This window comes from Scomber japonicus, chromosome 7 (assembly GCF_027409825.1).
Source record: "Scomber japonicus isolate fScoJap1 chromosome 7, fScoJap1.pri, whole genome shotgun sequence".
NCBI classification, from domain to species: domain Eukaryota; kingdom Metazoa; phylum Chordata; class Actinopteri; order Scombriformes; family Scombridae; genus Scomber; species Scomber japonicus.
The window spans coordinates 11,125,610-11,150,715 of record NC_070584.1 but is presented as its reverse complement, the minus strand read 5'-3'; the positions used below and the strand labels follow the sequence as shown (position 1 = coordinate 11,150,715).

At 44.8% G+C, this 25,106-nt stretch overlaps 1 protein-coding gene across 1 annotated transcript; it reads left to right on the top strand.

Annotated features, from left to right (window-relative positions):
* The first annotated feature begins 504 nt into the window (after positions 1 to 504).
* Positions 505 to 24,736, top strand: prrc2c (proline-rich coiled-coil 2C). Its single transcript, XM_053321942.1, has 34 exons — positions 505 to 826; positions 6,212 to 6,381; positions 6,976 to 7,150; positions 7,298 to 7,407; positions 7,706 to 7,828; positions 8,930 to 9,228; positions 9,324 to 9,403; positions 9,728 to 9,864; positions 9,984 to 10,071; positions 11,449 to 11,632; positions 11,735 to 12,371; positions 12,674 to 12,846; positions 13,255 to 13,576; positions 13,709 to 13,922; positions 14,016 to 16,454; positions 17,074 to 17,237; positions 17,356 to 17,510; positions 17,602 to 18,052; positions 18,187 to 18,272; positions 18,361 to 18,555; positions 18,650 to 18,907; positions 19,113 to 19,205; positions 19,331 to 19,432; positions 19,536 to 19,707; positions 19,871 to 20,086; positions 20,255 to 20,376; positions 20,466 to 20,620; positions 20,734 to 20,965; positions 21,069 to 21,179; positions 21,500 to 21,691; positions 21,825 to 21,925; positions 22,010 to 22,136; positions 22,280 to 22,531; positions 22,656 to 24,736. The coding sequence occupies exons 2-34, from the start codon at positions 6,267 to 6,269 to the stop codon at positions 22,935 to 22,937; spliced, it is 8,562 nt and encodes a 2,853-aa protein (XP_053177917.1). The 5' UTR covers positions 505 to 826; positions 6,212 to 6,266; the 3' UTR covers positions 22,938 to 24,736.
* The last annotated feature ends 370 nt before the right edge of the window (positions 24,737 to 25,106 follow it).

The following is a 25,106-nucleotide window of genomic DNA, read 5'->3' as shown; positions in this document are numbered from 1 at the left end:
GAAATAAATATTAAATGGGGGGAAACATGACATGTTATTGTACATATTTTTAATGAATTTAGGCTTACTCCTTACCCAAAAAAGACTAAGGCTATAAACGCTTGTAGGCTATATAGAATAAACCTGCCAAATTGTACTTGTGTATCACAACACACTTTCCAGTAAGTAAATGATATGTTTGGCTTTGTGTGGTTAAATGTATGGTAATTTACATTGCCTTACACTTTGATAAAGCATGAAATATTAATGTCATTCATGTCAACCATAGAGTATCCAAACGGGTAATTAGTGTATTTGTTACCTGTAAAGAAAGCTGAATTTATGTGTCCGACACTTCTGTGAATGAGTGATGTTAACTGTTAAACTGTGAACACCTGCACACACACTCAGAGGTTAGAGCTTTGAAAGGAGGATGTGAGAAGATCAATCTGGCAACTACAATCTGCCATCTTTGATTGTGCGACAGGCCGCGGCTCGAGCGGGGCCTCACTCAGCTAGAAAAACGGTGTGGCACCACTTAACGGGCGCGGAGAAACACGGAACCAAGGGACGCCCGCGCACCGGTTCCCACAGTAACGGAGGAACCAACGAGGATAGTGTGGCGGCTTGAAGCGGACCGGAGGACACAAACACAGAGGCCGTGCATGTGGAGAGAGGTTTGTTGGCAGCAAGCGAGCTCAGTAGCTAACCGTCGTTAGCGGGCTAGCCAGCTTTTGTAATCTGCCGGCCAGACACAGACTCCTCCACCTCAAAGTAGGCCGAAACCGGACCCAGGAGTCAAGCTGTACGACAAGCCAAAGGACAAAGAAGGCACCGGCGGTGGCAGGTGGGTCTGCATGTCATGCGAGCTGATTTTTTTTTTTTTTAAGTTTTATCAGAGCGGTTGATGTGTTGGTGCTCACACATCGTTAGCTGGTTAGCATGCTGTGGCCACTGAAGGACTGGAAGTGGATGTGATGGCGACCAGTGAGAAACGAAACTATGCTAAACGATGCGAAGTGGCGGCCTGCTATCTAACAGCACCACGCTCCGCATTAGACGTCAAACCCCGCGCTTCTGGCTAAGTGAATGTGTTGACGTTTTTGTTGGTGCGTTTGGAGCAGATTTAATAGTTATTTGTGCCCGGTCTGAGTGAGTTCCGGGCGAAAAAGGGGCCTGTATCCCCTGCCGGTATGAACCACCCCAGCCCACCAGCAGTCTGATTCATGGAGACGGATGGCCTGCAGACTCATCAGTGGCACTGATTTACAGGAACAAAACGACACTTTACATCTGGCTTTCATCACTTGAGGTTTTTCCTCTGAATTGAACTAGTTGTGGCGATATGCTACGTTTTCTCCCCGAATGTCATGATGTAGGGTGTGTGTGTGTGTGTGTGTGTGTGTGTGTGTGTGTGTGTGCACAGATGAGCACAATGCCCCCCTTTTCAGCCATGATACCTTGCAGATTCAACAAATATGCCCCTTCCCTGAAGGAGCACATTTTTGTTGTGTGAGTGTGCACATTCAGGGGTTTGGCAAGTTTGGGGTGTGTATGCTTTATTTTCTCATCTCTGTAGATGGGTAAGATCGTGAAAAGGCTTACATGGTATTGATTGCTGTACATTCAACCTTTGATAGGGATGGGTCTACATCTGGCTAGTTTTCTGGAGGCTATTCAGACATATTGATTGGAGTAGTGCTTATTGATTGAGCAGTCAGTGACTAAGGCCTGATCAGAGATTTAATGGAAATATCGTTAGCAAGGCTCAACAAAAAAAGACAAGCTTTAAGATGGGTTTATTTTGACCTGCTTGGCTCTGAGCTGATTTTAAGTAATATCATACTTTGCATTTTAACAGCTCATCACTTAGTCCTCTCAAAGTGGTCCCATGTGTGTATTTTAAAGTACCATTTACCTTGTGCACCGAATCTAAACAGGTTAGTACCCAATTAATTGAAAACATATCCACCAGCCAGCTTTTTGTGTTCTCAATGAAAACACCGACAACTCTCAAGGAAGACCATTTCATGATATTGACGATCTGACTTTGGACAACCACAATAATCTTAAGTGGCATCCGAGCCTTATCTTGTCCCATGCATTGTGCTCAATGGACTAGAAACAGTAAGTAATTGTATAGATGCTGGGAGAAGCCCTTTGCACTGACCCTGATCAAAGTGGAGATTATTTGGTGGATGCTGAATGTGTCCAACTCAGTTCACGTAATGGATATGACACAGTACATCTTGTCTTCCTACAGGCCAAGCCGCTGTATCTGTGAGTGATGATGACTTAATTAATATGCATGTGTGACAGTGTGGAAGACACATTAAAGGAGGAAAAAATGTTGTAGTGTACTTACAGATTAACATAATATGTTCATCTCTGTCATTGAACCACAAGTCTTCACTGGAGCATTTCATCCAATAAGATCAGTGGCACACAGGCGTGTTGTTTAGGTGAAACATTCCCGTTCATCTTTCAGGCCATCTACATGACTTCACATTCTTCTCCGCTGCATCAGCCAGGTCAGGAAAGAAAAGAGCAGGGTGCATGCACACTTCACACATATGTCATCTGGGTCAAACTGCAGATTGAATGTGGAAGTGGATTTGCTGTGCCAAAGATATTAACTTTTAAGTGTTAACCTTTATGTCGACCACCAAATGGCTGCTGCGAAGTTTGACTTAATAAATTATAAAGCTGTTTAGAGCAAAGAACTTATTTCCCACAAGTTCAAGGATTGTAGTGGTGAGTGCAGTGCTGTGCTGATATGTAGGTTAAAAACTGACATTACCACCCAGTTTTATAAAGAATCAGAATTTTCCTTTAAGATCAGAGGCTCCTGTGTATCCATGCAGTGTTTTATTAGTGGGAAAGATGTGGAAACAAATGCTTTGTGTGGTTGTCCATTCACATTACTGTTTGGACATCAAATAAGCAAGTCATTCCACTATTAAAACTAATGATATTTATTCAAAATATAACTTACGCAACACACTTTTATGCCATTTCTTACTGCTAGGCATTATCAACACATTTTTATACTGGCTGAATGGTTTGAAGGTTAGAAATATTATCAGCCATTTTAATTTCATCAAGCCAAAATGTGTGAAGATCTCTCCTCACACGTGTACACACAAACTACTTCTCCTTAGTCAGAAACAACAAAATGTTGGCATGTAATGATGTGTTGGAAATGAGCTTCCGTTGATGAATGAACTGTGATGCAGGAGTAGTTGTAGGGGTGCAGGGTCATGCTGGAGGCCGGGCTGAGCTGAATAAGTCTTGATAGCAGGGATGCAGTCGTATACCAGGTGAGGAATGTGAGGAATATGAGGTTTAAAAAGGGAGGATTTGAGGTCCCTCCTCCATACTGTTGTAATTTGGGCTTGTTAGCCTCTTATCGATGTTCCCTCTTCCCTTTTGATTCCTATTTTTCAAACACACCCTCATACATCCCACATCCTTCTTAGGGACAGATGGATTAAAGTAAAATCTGCAAATGTTTAACACAAATCGAGAGCACAGACCTGTGTGCAGAGTCATTTTCAGTCTGCTCCTCTGGTAGATGAGACCATTAAATTCACTACGAGATAGCCAGAGCCAGCTAGCCAGCTTTAGTCCTGACTGCAGCAGGAGCGGGTGTATTTTAACTGTTCACATCACATTTTATGGGCCTGTGATGACTGCTGCGTCTGACGAAAATGAAACGGCGAAACAATGATTTGTAATGATGATAAATTAAACTTTCATATTTTTCCAAAAATTCAGCTGGCATCTGTAATCAGGAGGGATTTAATTGGACTGCTACCTCTCAATTAGACTCCATATCAACTCTTAATCAGTATTTATTCACTCTCATGCCAAACATTAGATTAGCTCGCAAGATACTATTCACTACTCAGCTGGTCACATTCACAGCCAGCCTCATCAGATATATTAGTCAGCAGAGACTTGGACTAGAAGTTTGTCAGAATTTGTCTCTCGTGTCGTAGTGAATACTTGTTTTCTGGAAGGACTGTTTTTGAGACAGCTGGAAAGTGTATCTGCAGATACTTGGCCTGAAGCCTGAACTGTATCTATTGTATTGCATCAAGGTTTTTTCATAGCTCGGCTTTCAGCGATGAACAACCTCGACCAGAACTAGATAAGTTTACAATAAGAGTGTACGTATAGTGTACCTCCCCAAATGTATCGTTGCTCATTTTAAGAGGTGCATATGAGAGTATTGCGTCTTGCATCTTGCATACTCATGATGGACACTGCGGATGCTTGCTGTAGAGCACAGAAAAGATGCATTCACACCTGAGAGACAATTATGAAGTATCCGGTATCTGAAGTTGACTATGAATCCAGGTTCTGATTTAAATTGGGTTCAATTTAATCAGAACCTGCATGTGTTACCATTGGGTTCAATGGTAACACAAGCAATTTTTGCATGTGTTACCAACGCATGCAAAAATATACAAAAACCTAGTGTACACTATACTGATTATATACAACATGAATATCAGACAGTATAAAAAAAGTCTTACCATGTGTTACTGATGATACACAGACATACACGTTTAGCTTCCCAGCACACACCCCACCGTTGTTTTTCTTTTTGTTCATTTTTTTTAATAGAAAAAATCCAATTAAGTTAATTATTGCGTATTATTGCCCATGTTCATCAAATATTTTAAAAAGTCTAAATTGTGTGTTATCAATACTTGGTAGGATGACAGTCTCTACAATCAAAGTGAAAGTGTCTCCTTTGTGGTCCTCCGCAGCAGCTGAAGAGTGGCAGCGGAGTGAGATGTCTGTCCTCCCTCCTGCTCTCTGTTGTAAACACACGTAGCTGTTGGTGAGCAGCTGCGCTCATGTCTCCCCGTGTCTCTGTGCAGCAGAAAAAAGCACGACACAGGAACTTGGCTTGGGTCTTGAGGAGTCGTAGCATTTATTCACCGACAAAGAGACAAAAGTGTACACACACTGTGAACAGTGCCATGTAATCCTTTCTGCTCAACTCGCTGCAGCCCTTCTGTCTCTTGCTCTCTCTCGACCGCACACTCACTACATACTGAGCTGTTCCTTAAAGGAGCTATGAGATACAGTTTAGAAAACATCTTTTATATTTATATATTGGACCATCATTGATTTTAATAGTATTTTATTAAAAAAGGTGCAGGTTGTTTTTGAAAGAAAGGCAGAATTGTTCCAAGGCCAAATTGCAGATAGAGACTGAGCTGATCAGAGCTGTCAGCTCCCCCCCACACACACTTGTCACACTCTCATAGACACTACTCCACCACTGCTCCGTTAATAATAAATGACCTCTGTATGACTTAGGAAAGACACTGCAGCCCCAAACATGCTGTCGCTCTGTCCACGGTATTGCTCATTCACTTCATGCCTTTTCCGTCTAGCTCCTGTCATATCCTAAACCCTCGGTGCCCCCGTCAGTTAGTATGTCCACCTTTCAGAATTGTACTACATGCAAATTTGAAATTGGAGTTTTCTCACTGGTTGGTAGGGCTGAGCAATATGGACATAATCAAGTATCACAATACTTCTGACCAAATCAATATAGCAACGATCATGTAGACTATTGGAGTGTTCATAAATTATTGGCGCAATGAGAATTTTTAATCAATAATCAGTAATGTGGATAATGACTAAGTGGTTAAATGCATGGTGAGTTCAGACAGGTGGTTTACCTGAAGTAAATAAAGGTTCAGGAAAGGGTTCAGAATTGGCCCTATCAAAAGGATCAGGTATAAGACAATTTTATTTATTTTTAAAGTTTTCAATGCAGTTTTCTGGTTTTAGAAAAACACATTGAGTTTTACCTTCCAAACTGCAAACACAAAACAAAAGTGTTAAATTTCCATCTTCATAAATTATTTTTGAAGCCAATCCTTTAAAGTGTTTTTAAAATGAGTGTTTACTGGCTTGCAGTCTTCTCCTACCCAACCATTGCTGGAGCATTGCTGCATGGGTGTCTCTCCCAGTTTGGTTTCCTTTCCTAAATCACTCTTCTCCACAAAAACAGACTCAGGGCATATTGTGGCTTGTAAACCAGCAACATACTTGTGTGTTTACAGAGAAAGAAGCTCTTCACACCAACTGTAGGTTATTGGCAAACATCAAGGAATGTTCAGATATCTGCGTTATGGTATACTGTGCAGAGCCAGCAACCTCTGCACTCTCTTGTGTTCTCATTTTTGTCTCCCTCTGTCTGTAGGAGGCTGGTTCTGGGGGCGAGGCCAAAGGACCAGACTCAATGAGTTTCCAGCGAAATGTCCGAGAAGTCAGGGCAGAGCACCAAGGCAAAGGATGGCAAAACAAAGTATGCAACCCTTAGCCTCTTCAACACCTACAAGGGCAAATCTCTGGAAACCCAGAAAACTGCAGGTAAGCCCCCACTCTTATCCTGTTTTGCACACTGTGTTACTGTATATGACTTCTCATGAGTGGGCTGTGAGTAGGGTTGGGCGATTATGGCAAAAATCAAAATCACAATTAATTGAACTTTTAACCTCTAACGATTATCTCCACCCTTGATGAACAATTATATATTATCACAGTTTCTTTTGTCTTGTATTTTACACTGCTGCCCTCACACATGAGTATCTTTAGGGAGTGAAAATAATGATGTTTTAAGGTGTGACGCTGTGGTTAATGTCTAGCTTACTTGATTAGAACTATGAAAAGATCATGGTTTGGGTTAAAATGATCACTGGAGACAAGTTTTCAAATTCCTTAAAGATATGCAACCTTTACTGTCATGGCAACAGTGAACACCACGATTCAATCGGTTTCGATTATTTTTCGATTAATTGCCCAGCCCTAGCTGTGAGGTTGTATTTATAGCTTTAGCAGCTTCAGTTGATCAAGGCAAAATGATAAAAGCTTTAAAGATCATCAAGTTCTTACCTCGTCCCTGTTGAGTACCTTCTTTTTTTTCTCTTCTTACATCTGATTTCCCCCCCCCCCCCTTCATTCCAGTGGCTGCCAGACATGGGCTCCAGAGTTTGGGCAAAGTTGCTGTCAGCCGGCGTATGCCCCCTCCAGCCAACCTGCCCAGCCTGAAGGCAGAGAACAAGGGAAACGACCCCAACGTCAACATTGTCCCCAAAGACGGTAGTGGCTGGGCATCTCGACCTGAGGGAGGGGAAGAGAGGTAGATATAATAACTTGATGCTTGTTTATGAACTCGACCTGAAATTAGAAGACGTATGTACTCACAAGTTCTCTCAGGTTAAGTTGGAGCAATCTGCCATCAACAGCATTTAAAATCATGAGTGGTGTTGCCCTGTCTTTGCCATAGGCAACAGGAGACACCCCCACCCCAGAGCAAACCACCAGTGCTCCAGTCACAAGAGCTTTCTATTGGGGGCAGCCGCTCCTGGGCCAACAGCAAGCAGACACAGCCAGACGGTAAATATGCTCTTTACTTCCCTGCTAAGCATTAAATCTATTCATACAATGCAGACTGGTTATGAACTCCTTTCTGTAAATTTCCCACTTCTGTCCACACAAATAAGAGGAACAATATTCAATTGGTTTAGAGCACTCAGCCGTTATAGCCTGCATGGAATTTAGACCTAGTTCTCTACTAAATGTGTTGGTTGGGGTGGAAGGCGTGCTGTACACCAGCTCAGGATTAGTCACTGTTGTATTATTATATTCAATCTTGTGATTCCTGTGTTCATAATAACGTGCTTGTATTGTGCAGGAGCTCCTCGTGTGAGCAGCCACTTTCACCAGGAGTTTCCCAGCTTGCAGGCGGCTGGTGAGGTCGAGAAAGACGGTCAAGAGGAGGAGCCTTATGGACCAGGCCCCAGCCTCAGACCTCAAAGTACGGCCACACTCATACACATAAATATCAGTCAGTGTCCATAGATTACAGCGTTTCCTCGAGGATTTTTTTTCATCGCAGTGCTGTTGTGTGCGTGCAGAGACCACGATGCCAGGATCTGTATTTGCTCTCATCGTCAGTGGAATAACTTAAGACTATCATAGAATCGTTCCAGATGTCCATAGTCATGTGCATGATCATTTAACAGGAGGTTTGACAGCAGAGGGGCTTCGGAGGCTGTAGTTGTAATAAATGTCAAAGAATGAAATGCCTGAAATCAGAAAATACACTTTTTTTTTTTTTAAAGAAGCACCAATATAGCCTATGGTGTAACTTACAAGAAAATTGTATATTTTTTTGACATAGAATACATACACAAAAAATGTATTGTTACAAATCCAAAAATGTAAAGGTGACAATTGTATATTTAGATTGACAAGTTTAGAGCACCAAAGTTTACAGCATTCACCATCCTACAATAAGGAATGTATTTATATATTGTAAACTCATTTCAGTTCCAGTTTATCTTTTTTTGTAGACAACATAAAATTAGACCGTATCTTGAATGGATTTAATGGGTGAAGCCTTCAGACTCCACTGTTTAGAAAGGCTGCAGGTCTTAACAAACTGATAGCATCATTCATCCTCTCCTCTGTCCTCCTCCCTCTGTTGCTGCTGGTGAGACTCAGTGCTGTAGGTACTGATGGTAGAGAGGAGGATATTTAGCTAATAAGACTCAGTTGTTACATATAGTGAACATCTGTTTTGAGCTTGTTCATATTAGTTTATTACCATAACAATACATTGCAGATGAGAGGGAAGTGAGTGTATTGCTGGAAGTGAAAGACATCGTAGTTAAGCTATATTTTGCTTCAGCTGTTCGATAAATTGCTTGTGCAGAGAGAGACGGAGAGGCAAAAATCCCATTTGCTGAATACAAGCTAACCCTAACCCTGCTGGAAGTTGAGAAAAGTGCATGTGTTTCACATTCGTTGTGATTATGTACAATGTGAAATTTCAGCAGCAGCACTGCACCACTGTTGTCAGCATAAAGGGAAAACACTAGCTTACTTTCTATTTATTTTCCTCTTGTCCTGTTAGATGTTGGCAGTTGGCGTGAAGGTGGAGGCAGGAATTTGAACACTGCACCCAGCCCCCCTGAGATGGAAAACAGGGCTCCAGAGGAGGGTAGTACGGCCCCTGGTACCTCTTCACCACCTGAGGTAGTTGATGAGCCAGGACGAATCGTAACCACTGAAGGCCAGAAGGAGAAGAGGGATGGCAGGGAGAGATTACCCCCCTCTGGCCCTCCTCAGCCTAAACTCAATGGGGGGCAGCAGCCTCCTGCTGGGGTGCCAACTCACTTCGACCCTGCTTTCAGGAGCATGATGCCACCCTACGTAAGCCACAATTTGATTTTCTGGACTGATCACATGAGGATATCACAGTATTAGTTACTTGCCCTGTTTGATGATTTGTGTCTCTCTGTTTTTAGATGTTCCACGCCTATCCTCAAATGACTTTTGGCCCAGGGCAACCAAACTTCAGATACCCTGTACCACAAGATGGAGTAAAGTAAGTTCACATATGAATGGAAAAGCCCTAAAAACTAAGGATGATGCTAAATGAAAATCCAATGTCAATGCTAATGTGAAATAAAACATAAGATAAATATTTATTAGTATTGAATTTTATTATTGCATAAACACATTATGCTATCAATTCAAAAAATATTCAGTTCTCAAAGGTGTATTCAGCCCTGTGCACAGATTTGGCAGGTATCAGGCCTGTGACGCTGCCTCAGTACATTAAATAAAGTTGAAGAGAGAAACTTGTTAATGCACTTGACAAGGTCACATAATACATTTTCCTTTCCATTGTTTTCTGTTGGCTGATCAGGGTCCCTCGCTCAGCACGTCCCCAGCAGGCACCCCATCAGGCCTGGCTCCTGGACCCAGATAGACCCTCTATCATTAGCGCCACAGAACTGAAGGAGTTGGACAACTTAGACACTGATGCTGATGAGGGCTGGGCAGGTCAGTAGCTATACATAATTTATGAACTGCTGTGTTTGAATAATCACTTAATCGGCTGGGGAAAAGGTCACTTTACTGCAGTTCTAGCTTATATGAATCTTGTCTCTTCTACAATCCAGGAGCTCAGATGGAGGTGGACTACACTGAGAAACTAAACTTCAGCGATGATGAAGAGAACCAAGCTGCTAAAGAAAAAGGAGAAAACTGGTAAGTATTTTTGATCTGAACTTGCAATCATCTACATTGTCTTGCATTCACTATTTAGCTTCTGTAATTCACTGTAAAAGAACCACACGAAGAGTTCTCTCTGTATAGATTTTATCTTCCAGATACTCTTTGCTCATCTCTGACCCTTTCTTTGAGAATCAACTTTTGGATACTTGACATTGGTCATCTTAGTTTATTTTACTGAATATATGCCAATGGACATGGAAAGCGAGTGCAAGCCTTGGATAATAATACATTTTAATTGACATTAAAAATACTTTTGACTTTCCAAGTTGATTTTTTTACTAAACACATGAAAATGACTGCCTGATATGTAAGGGAAAAAAATCAAATCATTATACAGCATGCCTTCAAGCTTAAATCATATAAAACACTTGTAATGAACTTTTTGGTTTAAATTGAATGAATTTGACATGTTTCATGCTAATGGATTACAAAACAATCACACAGTATAGTGACACGTTCTGTGTGCAGAACCGTATTTAATGGAAATCAGAGTATTGCAGAGAACGCTCTTGTGTGGTGGATGATTTAACATACCACAGTTGTACATTCAGAGCCAAATGGTTGCACATAAGCATCAGTTAGTACAAACAGTTATTTGGATGACACAGTGAGGAAAAATTGGGTACACTAAACATTTTACAAGATAATATTATTCGTCAATGACAGTCAATATCTTCAGGGCACCTTCTTTGATCTTTTAGTTGAAGAGTTTAAGTTTAGAGCTTCCCCTGATTACAAGTTAGTGATGGCCTTCTCGGACATGGGGATGATCCACGGGACACCAAGAGCAGGCAGAGAGCAAGAGAGTTTTTGCCAAAAACAAGCCCCAAGACCCATAAGGACATGAGAGCAGCTGGTTGCTAACAGCTACGTGTGTTTACAGCAGAGAGCTAGAGGGAGGACAGATGTCTCACTCTGCTACCCTGTACTCTGTATTGAATACACGCTGACTGTTTTACAAATTAGTTTGTTTTTCTTTGATAAACATGGATGTTGATATGCTAAAATGAACTAAATAGGTTTTATTTCTTTTTTTAAAGAAAAAGCAAAACCACAGTGGGGGCCGTGGGCAAGTAAAGTAATCAGTGTGCGCCTGAACACTGTAACACCTGTGACACAGACTACTGCAGCAAACATAACAGTTGGTGCAAAGTAAAAAGCATTTAGAAATGATGGCTGCATCAACCTGGGCAAGGGTCTAAACCATTTTCAGTCCCATGAATGTGCTTATTAAAGCCTGTTTTTGTGTGTCCAGTGAGTATGTGTCATAGTGAAATGTTTAATGTGCAGCATGAGGTTGAGAGAAGCAGGACTTGTGAGTTTTAACCCACACAAATGTAACATTTTCAGGGAATGGATGAGTAAAGTGGAACGTATGAGATCACGGCCAGCAGACGGTCAAGAGGGCTGGAAGGAGGGGCCTGAGGATCGTGGAGGCAGTAAAACCTCATGGGCCGACACCGTAGATCCAAGAGCACCTTCGCCTGGCAGTATGGGACAGTACAATAAAGCAACTGCTCCACAGGACTACCAGGTAAAGCTGGTATACATTGCAAAAGCCTCACTTTAAGTTTGCATTGATATTCTAACGTTAAGTTCATCAGTCTGTATGCATACTAATTTTTCTATTCTCAAGGGTGGTGGTCGTCCCGTTGTTGCTGGAGCTCCACGTGTAAGCAAACCACCGGCTACAGCGGCACCTGGCGCTGATGAGGACCCTGAGGCATGGCGACAGAAGCGCAAGAAGCCTTCAGACGTTTCTGAAGCTGTAGAACGAGCGAGACGGAGAAGAGAGGAAGAAGAACGGCGGATGGAAGAACAGCGGCTTGCTGCTTGTGCTGAAAAACTTAAACGTCTCAATGAAAAACACCGCCAGGCAACAGAGGGCAAATCTTCCCCATCTCTGACCACCAATGATGAGGCGGGAGCTGCCCATGAAGAAGCTTCCTCTGCAGCTCCTGCCCCTGCATCCAGTCCTGTACCTTCAGTCCCTGTTTCACAATCACAGGCACCAATCATACAAGCTCCTCTACCTGAGAGGGTGGATCGAGACAGGGAGAGGATCGAGCGAGACAGGGAGAGAGTTGAGCCAACCGTAGAGGAGGAGGTTCACTTGCCTCGTCAGCCCAGCTCCCCAGTCCAGAGACCTGTGGCCACAGCTCCAGAGCCTCAGAGCGAAGGAGAAGCTGAGGTCGGCTCCCTGGTGGAAGAGAACCAGGCCGACAGGACAACAGTGCCTATTCGAGACTATTTCAACATAGAGGACAGCAGAGGTAAGTCAGCTGAGATGCATGTATGTATGTGTGTTCAATTAATGGCTGCTGTAACAAAGTAATTTCCTGTGAAGGATTAAATAAAGTACTCAGATGCAATCACAATGTGAGCTAGACAACTTGCAGACGTGGTCTGGCTGATCCCAGAGCATTTTGATCACAATGTGTTCTTTACAATGTGCATTGGCACATTTTTCTTATTATTATATATGTAATGGTAATTTCAGGTGTAAATAGGGTCTAGATCATTGTGCAGTTGCACTTCAGTCCCACTTAGTATTAACGGTTTTGTTTTCCTGCAGTGGATGAGCCCCACCTGCCACTGCCTCACATGGACACCCCCAGTTGTGAGGAAGTCCCTGTGGCACCACCACAATTGGAGGGAGAGGCAGCAGCTGCTATGCGTCCCTCACTCACCTCAGGCTATTCCAAACAGTTTCAGAAATCTCTGCCGCCTCGCTTCCTCAGACAGCAGGTAAGTACATCCACACCTGGCTTCTTATGTCACTAGTGGCTGGGATACTGCTATTAATGAGAGTGTTGCAGAGGGGCTAGTGGACATAGACTAGTTCCCAAACTGTGAACATAAAGGGGATTTCTGGAGTTTTCCCATTCAAACAAAAATGCAAAATGAATCAATTATAATTTTACTCTTTAAATCATACTCTTCCATAGTTAGCATTTGAAAGACCTGTGCTGAGGTTATAGCACATATTTGTAAAGGCTTTGGCTTGACCAATGTTCATTGGTGGGCCTTTGAGTACATTATGTCAAAAGGAGCTGATTTACTTAGAGCCATTTAGAATGTGGTATACCATTTTAAAAAACAAATGAACTTTGTTTATCTTATGTTCCCCATTACTATTCCTTGTTGATCTTGTAGGAGCAGATGAAGCAGCAACAATGGCAACAGCAGCAACAGCAGAGTGGGGGCTCCGTGTCACCATCAGGTGGTGGTGGAGTTCCAGCTACACAACAACAACAACAGCAACAACAACAGCAACAACAGCAGCAGCAGCAGCAGCAACAACAACAGCAACAACAACAGCAGCAACATCGCTCCATGTATCAACCCATGGGCCCCCACCACCAGCACCTGGCCACCATGGGATTTGACCCCCGCTGGCTCATGATGCAGTCTTACATGGACCCCCGCATGATGTCAGGACGTCCTCCCATGGATATGCCAACTAACATTCATCCTGGTAGGGAGAAATTTGAAATTACAACAGAGAATATGTGAATGTTTGTGATAAATGTATTCAGTAATGCAGGCAGCTGTGATGACTGCTTTGCCAGACAACCTGCTCACATTTGATCCGTTTTGTCCTCTTCAGGGAGGATGCCCCCAAAGCAGATTGTGCGCAGGGAGCCAGGGGACAACTCCAGCTCTAGTTCTGACTCCTTTGACCATTTGACGCGACCAATTCGTGACCATGGCCTGCCCTCAGATTCAAGGATGGTATGGGGATCTGACCCCTATCCACAGTCAGAGCCATTACCATCTGTAACTCCCCCAAAAGGACGGGATGATAACAAAGAGCCGCCGAGGTAAGGGGGGGGGGGAAGGCAATCAAACAATAATAATATAATAATTTTTTTTTATTTGCAGCACATAAAAGTATCACAATTGTTTCTCTGCAGGATGGAGTCTGGTTTGGATCTAGACAGGGGTCTCCCAGCTATTTATCCCCAGGACCACAGTGCATTGGACTCTCGTAAAAGTAACTTCTTTCGGGACCCCACAGAGTCCTTGTCTGCGTTTTCCCAGGGCCCAGAGGATGTGCCAGGGCCTTTAGATAGAGTCCCCGTTGGCTCAGGCTTTGATCCTGAGGAGCCAGGCCTACCGAGTGGGGAAGAGGTAGAAGCTCTAGGTCAAGCTATGCTCCAGAGGAGTGTGTCTCAGGGCTCAAGCCACTCCCTCAAGCTGGATGAGCCCAGGTTTGATGGGTTATCCCTGGGAACAAAATCAATAGAGCTGCAGGACACTGTGGAAAGGTCTGACGATAAGCCTCAGAATGAGATCTATTCACAGGCTGCTGTGACCAGCAACAGGGCTACACCTCCTGCTGATGGACTCCACAAACAAGAGAAGCTTCCTCTGCCAGCACCTAGCAAACAGAAAGCCGAGTTGCGCTGGGGTGGGAGATCTGGCACCGGACGTAGAGAAGGACCAGGGGGTGAGAGACCTGTCCGCAGGTCTGGGCCAATAAAAAAGCCTGTCCTAAGGGACATGAAAGAAGAGAGGGAGCAAAGAGAAGAGAGAGAAAAGCGTCATGAGAGAGGGGAAAGAGGAGAAAGGACCAAAAAGGATCAGTCCTTCAAAGCTCCTTCTGCGGCTGCTGCTGTGTCTGAGGGCTCCAGACCTCAGGGTGAGGGGAAAAGAGAAGCTCCTGAGGCTGAGGAAACACAGACTAGCCTTCAGAGAACCAGAGACTCTCAGCCTTCCTCTGGTGCTCCCACGTCTTCCTCTCAAGAGGAGAAAGCAGACAAACCTCCCAGCAATGACAAACATCCAGAACCCAAACTGCCCTCCAGGAAAGAGTCCAATCTACCTCCACGTGCCTACCGACGAGAAGAGAGAGAAAGGGAACGTGAGAGGGATAAGGAAATGGACAAGGACAGAGAAAGAGAGTGGCCTGCTGACTCAAATTTCAAAGGGCGTGGTCGCGGAGAGTATTACTCCAGAGGACGGAGCTACAGGGGGACATATAGTGGCCGTGGCAGGGGTAGTCGTGGTCGAAGTCGACCAGAGTATCCTTACCGAGAACCTCGATCACGCTCTGATTTACCTTCTGCTGGTGGTGCCGCTGCCTTTCGCAACAGAGAGGAGAGCGAGACTCGCAGCGAGAGCTCAGACTTTGAGGTTATACCGAAACGCAGAAGACGCCGTGGCTCAGACACAGATTCTGAAAGCGAAGGTGGGAGAGAGTCTGCTAGTGATACCGGACCATCTGATCGTGAACCTAGCACGAAACCTAGCCGTCCATTGAGGCGTGAGCTCCCTGGGGAGCCCAGGTCTGGCCCACATAAGCCAGGCTTTGGACCTCCTCACATGGGGGAAAAGGTTGGATCTAGAGTGGATGAAGAAGGCAGGCCCAAGCCAGGATTTCTTCCTAAAGGAGAGCCTTCTCGGCGAGGAAGAGGAGGATTATACAGTAGACGAGGTGGACAAAGGGAACGTGGAGGACCTCGCTCAGCTCCTCTTAGACGGCCAGGTGCCAGAGATTCTTCTTCTCAGTGGCCCTCCAAACCCATGGAGACATTCAGGCCTGAGGACACAGAGTCCACATCAAGATATGACAATCCTCCAGGTGACCGACGGCCACCTAAGTCCGATGGCAAGAAATTTGGGGATGGGGCTCCTCAGAGTAGCAGAGAAAGGCCTCGTCGATCCAGACCAGCACGACCCCCAAGGCAAGATAAACCCCCACGCTTCCGGCGGCTGAAGGAGCGGGAAGCTGCAGTGTTAGCTAGTGGAGAAGCCCCAAGTCCCCCTGTCCCTCTACCCCCAGTGCCTACTGCTGCTGTCCCTAACTCTGTCCCAGCCAAAATCTCCCTCTCCCCAACCCTGTCCAGAGCTCCAGGAACCCCTGTGACTATGCCTGCGGAAGTGGCAGCCACTATGCCTGCACCCAACTTGCCCTCTCCTATAGAAGCACCCCTGCCTGAGACAAGCAGCCCCACCATCACTGCAGTCGGCACCAAATCCCCCGACTTGTCCAATCAGAACTCCTCAGACCAAGCCAACGAGGAATGGGAAACTGCCTCCGAGAGCAGCGACTTCAATGAAAGGAGAGAACGAGAAGAGAGGAAAGGAGCACTGGAAGCCGCTAATGAAGCAGCCACTGCTTCTGCCCCTGCACCTACACCCTCTCAGGGCTCTTTGACACCCAGTAAAAGCCCCCCTGATGGAGGAGTGACTCCAAAACGTGAAGGACCTGCTACAGCCAAGAGAAGTTTCTCAAGTCAGAGACCGGCAGAGAGACAGAATCGTAGAGGCAACAGTGGAGCTAAACCAGGCCGCAGCTACGCAGGGGGCAAGGGGGAGAGGAGGGGAGGGGCCAAAGGCGGCCGCAAAGGGTGAGTTTGAAACAAACAGGCTTTTGTCTGTTCTCAGGCTTTTACTCTGTCTGCTTACATTAACACTTGCATAATGAAGTTGACTCAATGAACAGTGTGAGGTAGAATAACAGTGCAGATTTATTCACACACAATAAACCTTTTGTTACTGAATTCTGGCTCATTAATAGATGCACTGAACAACACTATAATCTACATAAATATTCTGTAAACTGTTGGTATTATCTATCCAAATTACCAAATTAAAGTGTCCACTCTGGTGTGTAACTGAGCTCAGGTTTGCTCTAATAAGCTATCAAAGTGGGTTTTTTTTTTTTAAATAGCTAAATATGGCATCCGTCTAATAGTATTTTTAGACTCATACTTTACCTTTGCTTTGCATCTCTGAGTGAAAACATGTTTCTCATTTCATCTGGAACTTGAGTGGCACAATTTTCTCCCCAAGGTGGTGTATTCATTTGTTTCTGAACTAATATGATGTTATAATCCATGATTATTTGCACCAAACACGCGTCACAACATTATTTGTGTTTCAGACCACCAAACTGTTCTACAAAGCTAAAGAATGTGTCAGTAAGTGTCTCGCTGGGTCTCAATTTATCTTGTCTAAATTGTGAAGCCCTTCAGCTCAGCAAAACTCAGACGGGACGACACCATCAGCTGGAGGAGCAGCTCAGAGACCTGCAAAGGATCAGTCTGCTCGTCGCAAAGATGAAGCCAAACAGGCTGCCAAGAAGCCCAAAGAGAACGCTCTCTCTCAGTTTGATCTCAATAATTATGCCAGTAAGTAGACGTCTGTGCATTTGTCTGTTTCAGACACTTTTCTAATGAAATCGCTTCAGCTGCTCAACACCTGAAAACTGAATGTAAATGTCTGTCTATTTTTGTCCCGTCACTGCAGGTGTTGTGATCATTGATGATCACCCAGAAGTCACCACCACAGAGGACCCTCAGTCCAGCACCAACGATGATGGTTTTACAGAAGTGGTCTCCAGAAAGCAACAAAAACGCCTGCAGGATGAAGAGAAACGGAAAAAGGAAGAGCAGACGACTCAGGTAGGAGGATGGATAGCTTGTGCCATATAGTTTAAAAAAAAATCTTATTTCAGTGATAATTAATGTTAATATATTAATCATGTTTCTACAGAACTGGGGTAAAAAAGGCTCAGGTGACAAGAGCAGAGGGGGCGGAGGAAAGCTGCCACCAAGATTTGCTAAAAAACAGTCATCGCAGCAGCAGCAACAACAGCAGCAGCAACAACAGCAACAACAACAGCAGCAACAACAACAACAACAACAGCAGCAACAGCAGCAACAGGCCTCACAGTCTCAGCCTCCTGTAGCCGCCACCCCCCAACCCCAACAGCAACCCGCCATTTCTGCCCCCCAGCATCCTCACATTGCCCCCTCTCAACCTGCCGCGTCCCCTCAAACTCTGGAAGGAACCGTGGCTCCTCTGCCCTCCATCCCCCCTGCCACTGTGGACTTTACCTCAAAGAGCCTACCCCCCGCACCTACGCAGACACACAGCACTCTGGGTACAGAACTTTGGGAGAACAAGGTAGCAGGCTCCACCGTCCTTCCTGACGTCAAGAAGCGTGAGTTGATAAGTCCGTTCTTGTGGGGGGGGGGGACAAAATCTTAAATTTCTTATCGGCTCCTGAATCTTACTGTGATGTCGGAGTGTATTCATCACTGAGCTTTTCTTAAAAATGTCATCTCTGTATTCCAGTTGGTCCAATCAGCCCTCCCCAGCCACCGTCTGTGAGTGCCTGGAACAAACCTCTTACCTCCTTTACTGGCACTGTCTCCTCTGAGGTAAGTTAAATAAGCCCAACTCATATTTTGCAACTTTGTTTTCCACTTAACTCCATAATAAAGCACATAATATGTTGTTTTGTTTTAGGGTGTGAAGCCCGGGTCAGAGGGCAGTGTGGAATTGGGAATAGACAGTATTCAGTTTGGAGCACCATCATCTGCAGGTAGCACCGACAGTGATGGAGTTCCAGCATTGCTAGAGACTGGTTCTGACAATAAATTACCTGCTCCCAAAGAACAGAGACAGAAACAACCTCGCGCTGGCCCAATCAAAACACAGAAGGTAACTGAACTGTAGACATTTTTCTACTCAGTTTTATTCATTTTCTAAACTGCATTGTAAAATAAAAAAACGTTGAATCTCTTCTTGTCCCCAGCTCCCTGAGATGGAACCAGTGGAAACCAAGGAGTACAAGCCAGGTCCCATTGGTAAAGAGCGCTCTCTAAAGAACCGAAAGGCCAAAGACGCACGTGGAGGAGAAGGCGAGGGGATGGAGGGAGGAGTACCCGGAGGAGTCGTCAGCAGAACTACAGAATCCAGTCCTCCCATCAGTGACAACACAGTACCAGAGTTGGGAGGAGACATCGAGGGCATGATCACAGTCCCCTCAGCAGAGTACACCAGTAACTCTAAAGTATGTATTGCTGTCAAATCAAATTGTGTTCGGGGTTTATTTGTTTTGTTCTATTGTCAAAGTCTAAAATGATTAATTGAAGATCAAATTTAAGGGCAAAATAATCAATTAAATAATGAAAATCCAGTGTGGACATAAGTGGTTCTGAAAGTAATAAGTCTGCACAATAATGTGTGTTTACTGAATTTTTGTCTTTTCATCTCAGGAGTCTGTAACAGATTACACCACGCCCTCCTCCTCGTTGGCCGACAGTGTTCCAACAGGAGGCAGCAAAATGGAAGAGAGCTTGGTAGCCAATGTGAGTACACGTTACACTCGACTAAAATCTCAGACACCTTGCTTCTTCATTTGAACAGATTATGGAACAGGTCTGTGCCACAGAGATTAAATAAATCCTGAAAATATTTTTTGGGTCTGTTTTAGGTGGCATTACCACATTCCTTGCCCCTTCCCCGGCGAGAGACTCTGCAGCAGAGCTCCAGTCTAAGCACAGTCTCTCCTGCCACTGTTGACCTGACACTAAAGGTACACAGACGGGCATGACTTTATAGGCAACATTAGATTAACTGTGATTGCTTTCTAGACTGTCGGTGAAACAGCCTTAAGCATCTGTTTTTTTCTATCTCAGATGGAGTCGGCCCGTAAAGCGTGGGAGAACTCCCCAAGTCTGGAGAAGAACTCTCCTGTCACCTCCTCTTCCTCCCCCATAACCTCCTGTGCATCCTCGTACTCCACCTTTTCCTCGGCCTCCATGCCACAGATCCCTGTGGCTTCTGTTACCCCCAGCACCTCACTGACAGGTAACATTCCTGTTACATCCACTGTATCGCTTACAATACATGTTTTTCTTGTTTATCTTAATACTGCTGACGGCCTATAATACTCCAACTTATCTGCACATGTGTTTTGGGATGGTTGGGCTGTGCATGTGAATCATCTTCCATGTTTATTTCCACCCTGCAGGATCTGGTACCTATACAACATCCTCCCTCGGGACCAAGACCACCACAGCCTCTGACCCTCCAAACATTTGTAAGGTGAAGCCCCAGCAGCTTCAGGGTGGAAGCCTGTCCTCCTCCAGCAGTAGCAGTAGCAGCAGCTTCTCTCAGCTGGGTTGTGTGCCTCCGTTACTGCCCCAGCAGCAGACCCCACAGGTGTACGTCTCCCAGTCTGCAGCAGGTGAGACGAACATGACACCAAAACTGTTGCTAGGGCTATGTACAAATGTTTGTTTAAGTTAGTTGATGGTTTATGAGTCTAAGTTTGTTTAGAGATCAGCCATGATTTTATGCTTTTGTGTTCTTCAAGGACTGTCTGTAGATAATCATTAATCACTTGTATGTCCAGGTTCTGCAGCTCAGATTCCAGCCTTCTACATGGACACTAGCCACCTCTTCAATACGCCCCACCCTCGCTTGGCTCCTCCTTCTTTGGCACAGCAGCAAGGCTTCCAGCCCGGCCTCTCACAGGTGGGATCTGGTTGTTTGTTAGAGGTCAGAAACACACTGCAGGAAAGTTTTTAATGGTGAAGATAACACTATCTGTATGTCTACACTAGCCAACAGCAGTGCAGCAGATTCCCATCCCTATCTACGCTCCACTGCAAGGTCAGCCTCAGCACCAACACACACACCAGGCTCAGCTAGGACTTAGCACTGGTCCTCCAGTCTCCCAGCCACAGGACTTGTTCAACTCTTCACTGCAGCCTTACAGGTAACAACCAACACAGCAGAAACACATACAATGTTACTTAGGTACAAGTTTCACCATTTAGAGACGTTGTTGTTCCTGTTATCTGATTCTGTATCCCGACTGTCTTCCCTCAGGTCTCAGCAGGCATTCATGCAGAGCAGCCTGTCACAGCCCTCCATGATGCTGTCAGGACCATCGTTGCACAGCTATGCTGGCGTGCAGGCACCTGAGCTGGGCAAACCTCAGTCCAGTCTGGCCTATCAGCAGGCTTCCTCCACCCAGCACATTCCCATTCTGTTTGAGCCCCAGCTAAACCAGCCATCTGGCATGGGAGGCTCCCAGCTCATTGACACACACCTGCTGCAAGTAAGCCGTCTGCTCACATGCTTGATACCACCTCAGGATGCTGTCTGCATTTTATATATACTGTTTGAATATTACATCTGACATCTGTGTGTCTTTGGTTCAGGCTCGACAGGGGATGAATCAGCATTCAAACATGTACTCAGGGCAGGTGCAACAACATGGCCAGAGTAGCTACTACAGCAACACCCAGTCACCCAGTTCCGCAATGCAACAGGTACCAACCCGGTTTAGAGTGTATAAAGACTTAAAACATTATGATGTAAGTATATGATGGACATTCCCATGATCAGTTATAGGTGTTTGGTAACTTTATTGATCCCCCTTCTGTCATTACTGTAGCTTTAAGGCTACAGTAATGTCGGCCATCAACATTGACATCAAACTTAATTTGAGAAGCTGTCAAGTGCAAATGTGTTTTCATTTAACAAATCAACTCAATTAATTCTGGTTAATTTTCTGTCCATCGATCAATTAAGTGTTTCAAAGTTACCAGACTGTCGGTGTGTAAAATTTATGTGTGTTGCCTCCCCCCAGGTGACAGTCCCTCTACCTGGTTCCCAGCTGTCCCTGCCAAACTTCGGCTCGGGTGGAGGTCAGCCTCTCCTGGCACTGCCTCCTACTCCTCCCCAGGCGCAACCCAACATGAACCGACAGCCCCCAGTCTCCCAGGCGTACAGAGGGATCATGGGCCCCAACCACAACATGATGCAGCCTCCCACCAGCAAGGTACTGTAGAGTGAGTGTGTGTCTGTGTGTGTGTGTGTGTGTGTGTGTGTGTGTGTGTGTGTCTCAATAATCTGGCTGGTTTGGATTTTAAAAGTGCAGCTGTAACAGATTTTTATTCACTGACATTTTGCAGATGGACATGGATCTGAAACTCTTTGGCAGTGGGATGGATGTGAAGCCTGGAACCCCTCCTGTCAGCGCCAGGAGCACTACACCCACCTCTAGCCCTTACAGGTACCACACACGCAAACACACCTCAACGCCACATATATCAATGATTTGTCATGTTTATGCACCTTGTACGTACTTCTCCTGCAGGGCCAGCTCCACCTCCCCTTGTAGCCAGTCCAGTAAGATAAACAGCATGCTGTACCAGAAGCAGTTTCAGCCCAGCTCTGCCGGTATGAGAATGACGCAGCACTTCCCCGGCCAGTTCAACCCACAGGTATACATTCACTATAATCATAAAAAACTGTATTTTGATAGTGTTTATATAATACACTGATTATAAACATGAATGCCAACTATTGTAATTCATTCAACTGAGGTATTAATTGATTTTTCTGTTCTTTGTTCCTCTTTATTCAGATTCTGTCCCAGCCTAACATTGTCTCTCCTCTGGTTCGACCTCCTCATGCTAACTCGTTTGCTGGAGGTGTCCAGCGCTCTGCCATGGGCCCTCCAATGTCACCTAATCTGGGTGGTGGTCTGATGCCTCATCCTAGACCCCAGCACCCACAGCACCCACAGCACAGCCAGCACCCTCCCCGAGGACAACCTGGTCCCTCGTTGGCACCCAGAGGCACACAGGCGGCTCTGAAGGCTGAACAGGACCTTAAGGTTTGATACCATTTTTTTAATTGGTAATTTTTTTGTATGTTTATTTTGTTGGTGGCCAGACAGATGAGATAATCTTTCAATGATGAGTTGGTTTACTGATTTTAATTTTTCCTCCCCCCACCAGGCAAAGCAGCGGGCTGAGGTGCTCCAGTCCACCCATAAGTTCTTCTCAGAGCAGCAACAGCAACAACAGCAGCAGCAGCAACAGCAGCAACTCAAGGCTCCGCAAGTCAGCAAAGCATCTCGGCTCGATCAGGGAGGAAAGCCCCCTCTCGACACCTCGGCGTCAAACCATCAGACAGGGAGCGAGCGCCCCGATTCTGACAAACCCCCCATCTCCACAGCCAAGCCCATACGGACTGGCCCCATAAAACCGCAGGCCATCAAACCAGAAGAGGGCAAGTAAAGAGCTGCACACCCGCTACAGATGACAACATGAATGGATGGAAGAGAGGAAGAGAGCCCCATTCACTCCATCACCTCCTCATATCAGCCCTGGGGGACAGTGTGGGGGGAGGAGGATGGGTGGGATGGAGAATCCAGATGGTGGTGATTTCTGAGAGAAGGCGCTGTCCTGCGTATACATAATCCTCTTCCTCTTCTTTCTTCCTGTCTTGTCCCACTGTAGGTGGGGGGCGTTTGAGTTGGATTATTCCATCATATTTAGATGCCGATAAAATGGCTGCACAAGTTGTTCCATAGAAGATCTACTGTGACGGTAGATAAAGAGGAGCTCTGGAGAGAAAAAAATTGAAATGAGATTTGCTGCTGAGTTTGTCATTTTTATAGCTCTTGATTTTTGCTCCTTTTTTAATTTTTTTCCTCCCCAAATAGGATCACGCATATTATAGGAAAAAACCTGTTTTGTTAACGAAAGAATGAATCAATTTTGTTTCTGTAGTCAAAGCAATCTTGTTAAGGAGACGTCATTTAGTGAAGCACACTTTTCTTTTGTTTTTTCTGTTTTTTTTGTTTTTTTTTTGCCCAATCCCCCATTTTAACTAATCCAGAGAATTGCGCACGTGGAAATGCTCTTGCACCTCATGACCACACGCACGCAACTCACTCAACGGTTTCATCCACAGTTACCAAATGGAGACATGAGATCAGAAATTCTGTCATTTTGTTCCTTTTTTGTTTTTATCAGAATTGAAATGTGAAAATTGCAGCAGTTGATTGAGTTTAATGATTGATTTATTGATTAGTCTGCCTGTGAGCCTTTGCTCCTGCCTTCTGCTCTCATCTCCTTGCCTGAGAATTACTGATGTGTTTGGGTGTGTGTGTCAGGTGTGTGTTTGTGGTAAAAACAGGGTAAAAGCTCGTAGCTGGACTCTCCTGTATATTTAGCCAAAGGTTAAAGCAGTGCGGAGATGTTGTCACAGCCTTTAGGATTGCTGTTGCCATGGCGGCAGTTTTGATTGGACTGGACAAGATTACATGGAAATGATCACTACTTAAAGCGGTTCCAGTTTAGGGGCTACTGTCACACACCCTCTCGCTTTCACACCCATCCTTGCTGTCACACACACAAACACACACATATACACACTTCACTGTAAAGCACCCAGACCTGCTGCTATTGACTGATTTCAGTGCCCTTAGCTTAGAGAAAAGCAGGATAGGGCTATTTAGGGGAATAGTAACGACGAGGAGTTGATTGTTCAAACAGTAGAAAACACAAGTGTGTATATGTCAACCCTCACAACACGGGGGAACAAGAACAGGACCGAGAACGACAGAAGAAAAAAAAAAAAAGATGAAATGAGAAGCCTCAAGTTCTGAAGCGTTTGGGCAGAAGGACACTTATTGTTTTGTTGTCTTTATTGATGAGAGCAATCAGTGCTGTTTTCTGTCTCTGCCTCACCTCCGCTGGCTGTCCCACCCACAATGCTCTCATCTCGGGGTTGTGGCGACAAGGGTCCTTCAGAAATGTACAGTAGTATGCACCCTGAGGTGAGGAGGATGTCCTCCTCACCTCTGCCCTAGCTGGGGGAAGAGTCCTTGCTTTGGAGGATGGATGAGGGAGGGAGGGTAATGATTTTTTTTTCTTTTTTTGTTTTGTTTTTTTGTTGTTGTACTTGTACAGGGGTTTCATCGATTAAAATATGTACGGTCTTATTTACATTCTCTTGGTTTGGTTACAGAAACTAATAAAAATAATATACTGTTGACATGTTTTTCAGTCATGCCTGTTTTTTAATTAAAAACATTTTTCCACCATTTTTCTCTTTAAGTCAGAATGCATATCACCACCAGGTGGCACTACAACATCATAAAATGAGCATGTCAGAAGCCTATGTTGATGGCGATGTTTTTTTGTTTCCAGTAATGCAATATTTTGGTACCACTTTGTAATAAGACACCCTGTACAAAGGGTTTATACGTTAGTTATAAAAAAAAATAAATAAATGGACAAACTGGTTATGAATGCTTTATAGATCAGCTATAAGCCATTGCCTTTGATGGTAATTCTTCAGTTTATAAAGACCCCTTCAGTAGATTGTTTGACCTCTAACCTTCTGAAAAAGGGCTGCGATTCATCTGGACTCCAAAATGTATTAAAATTCCCATCTTC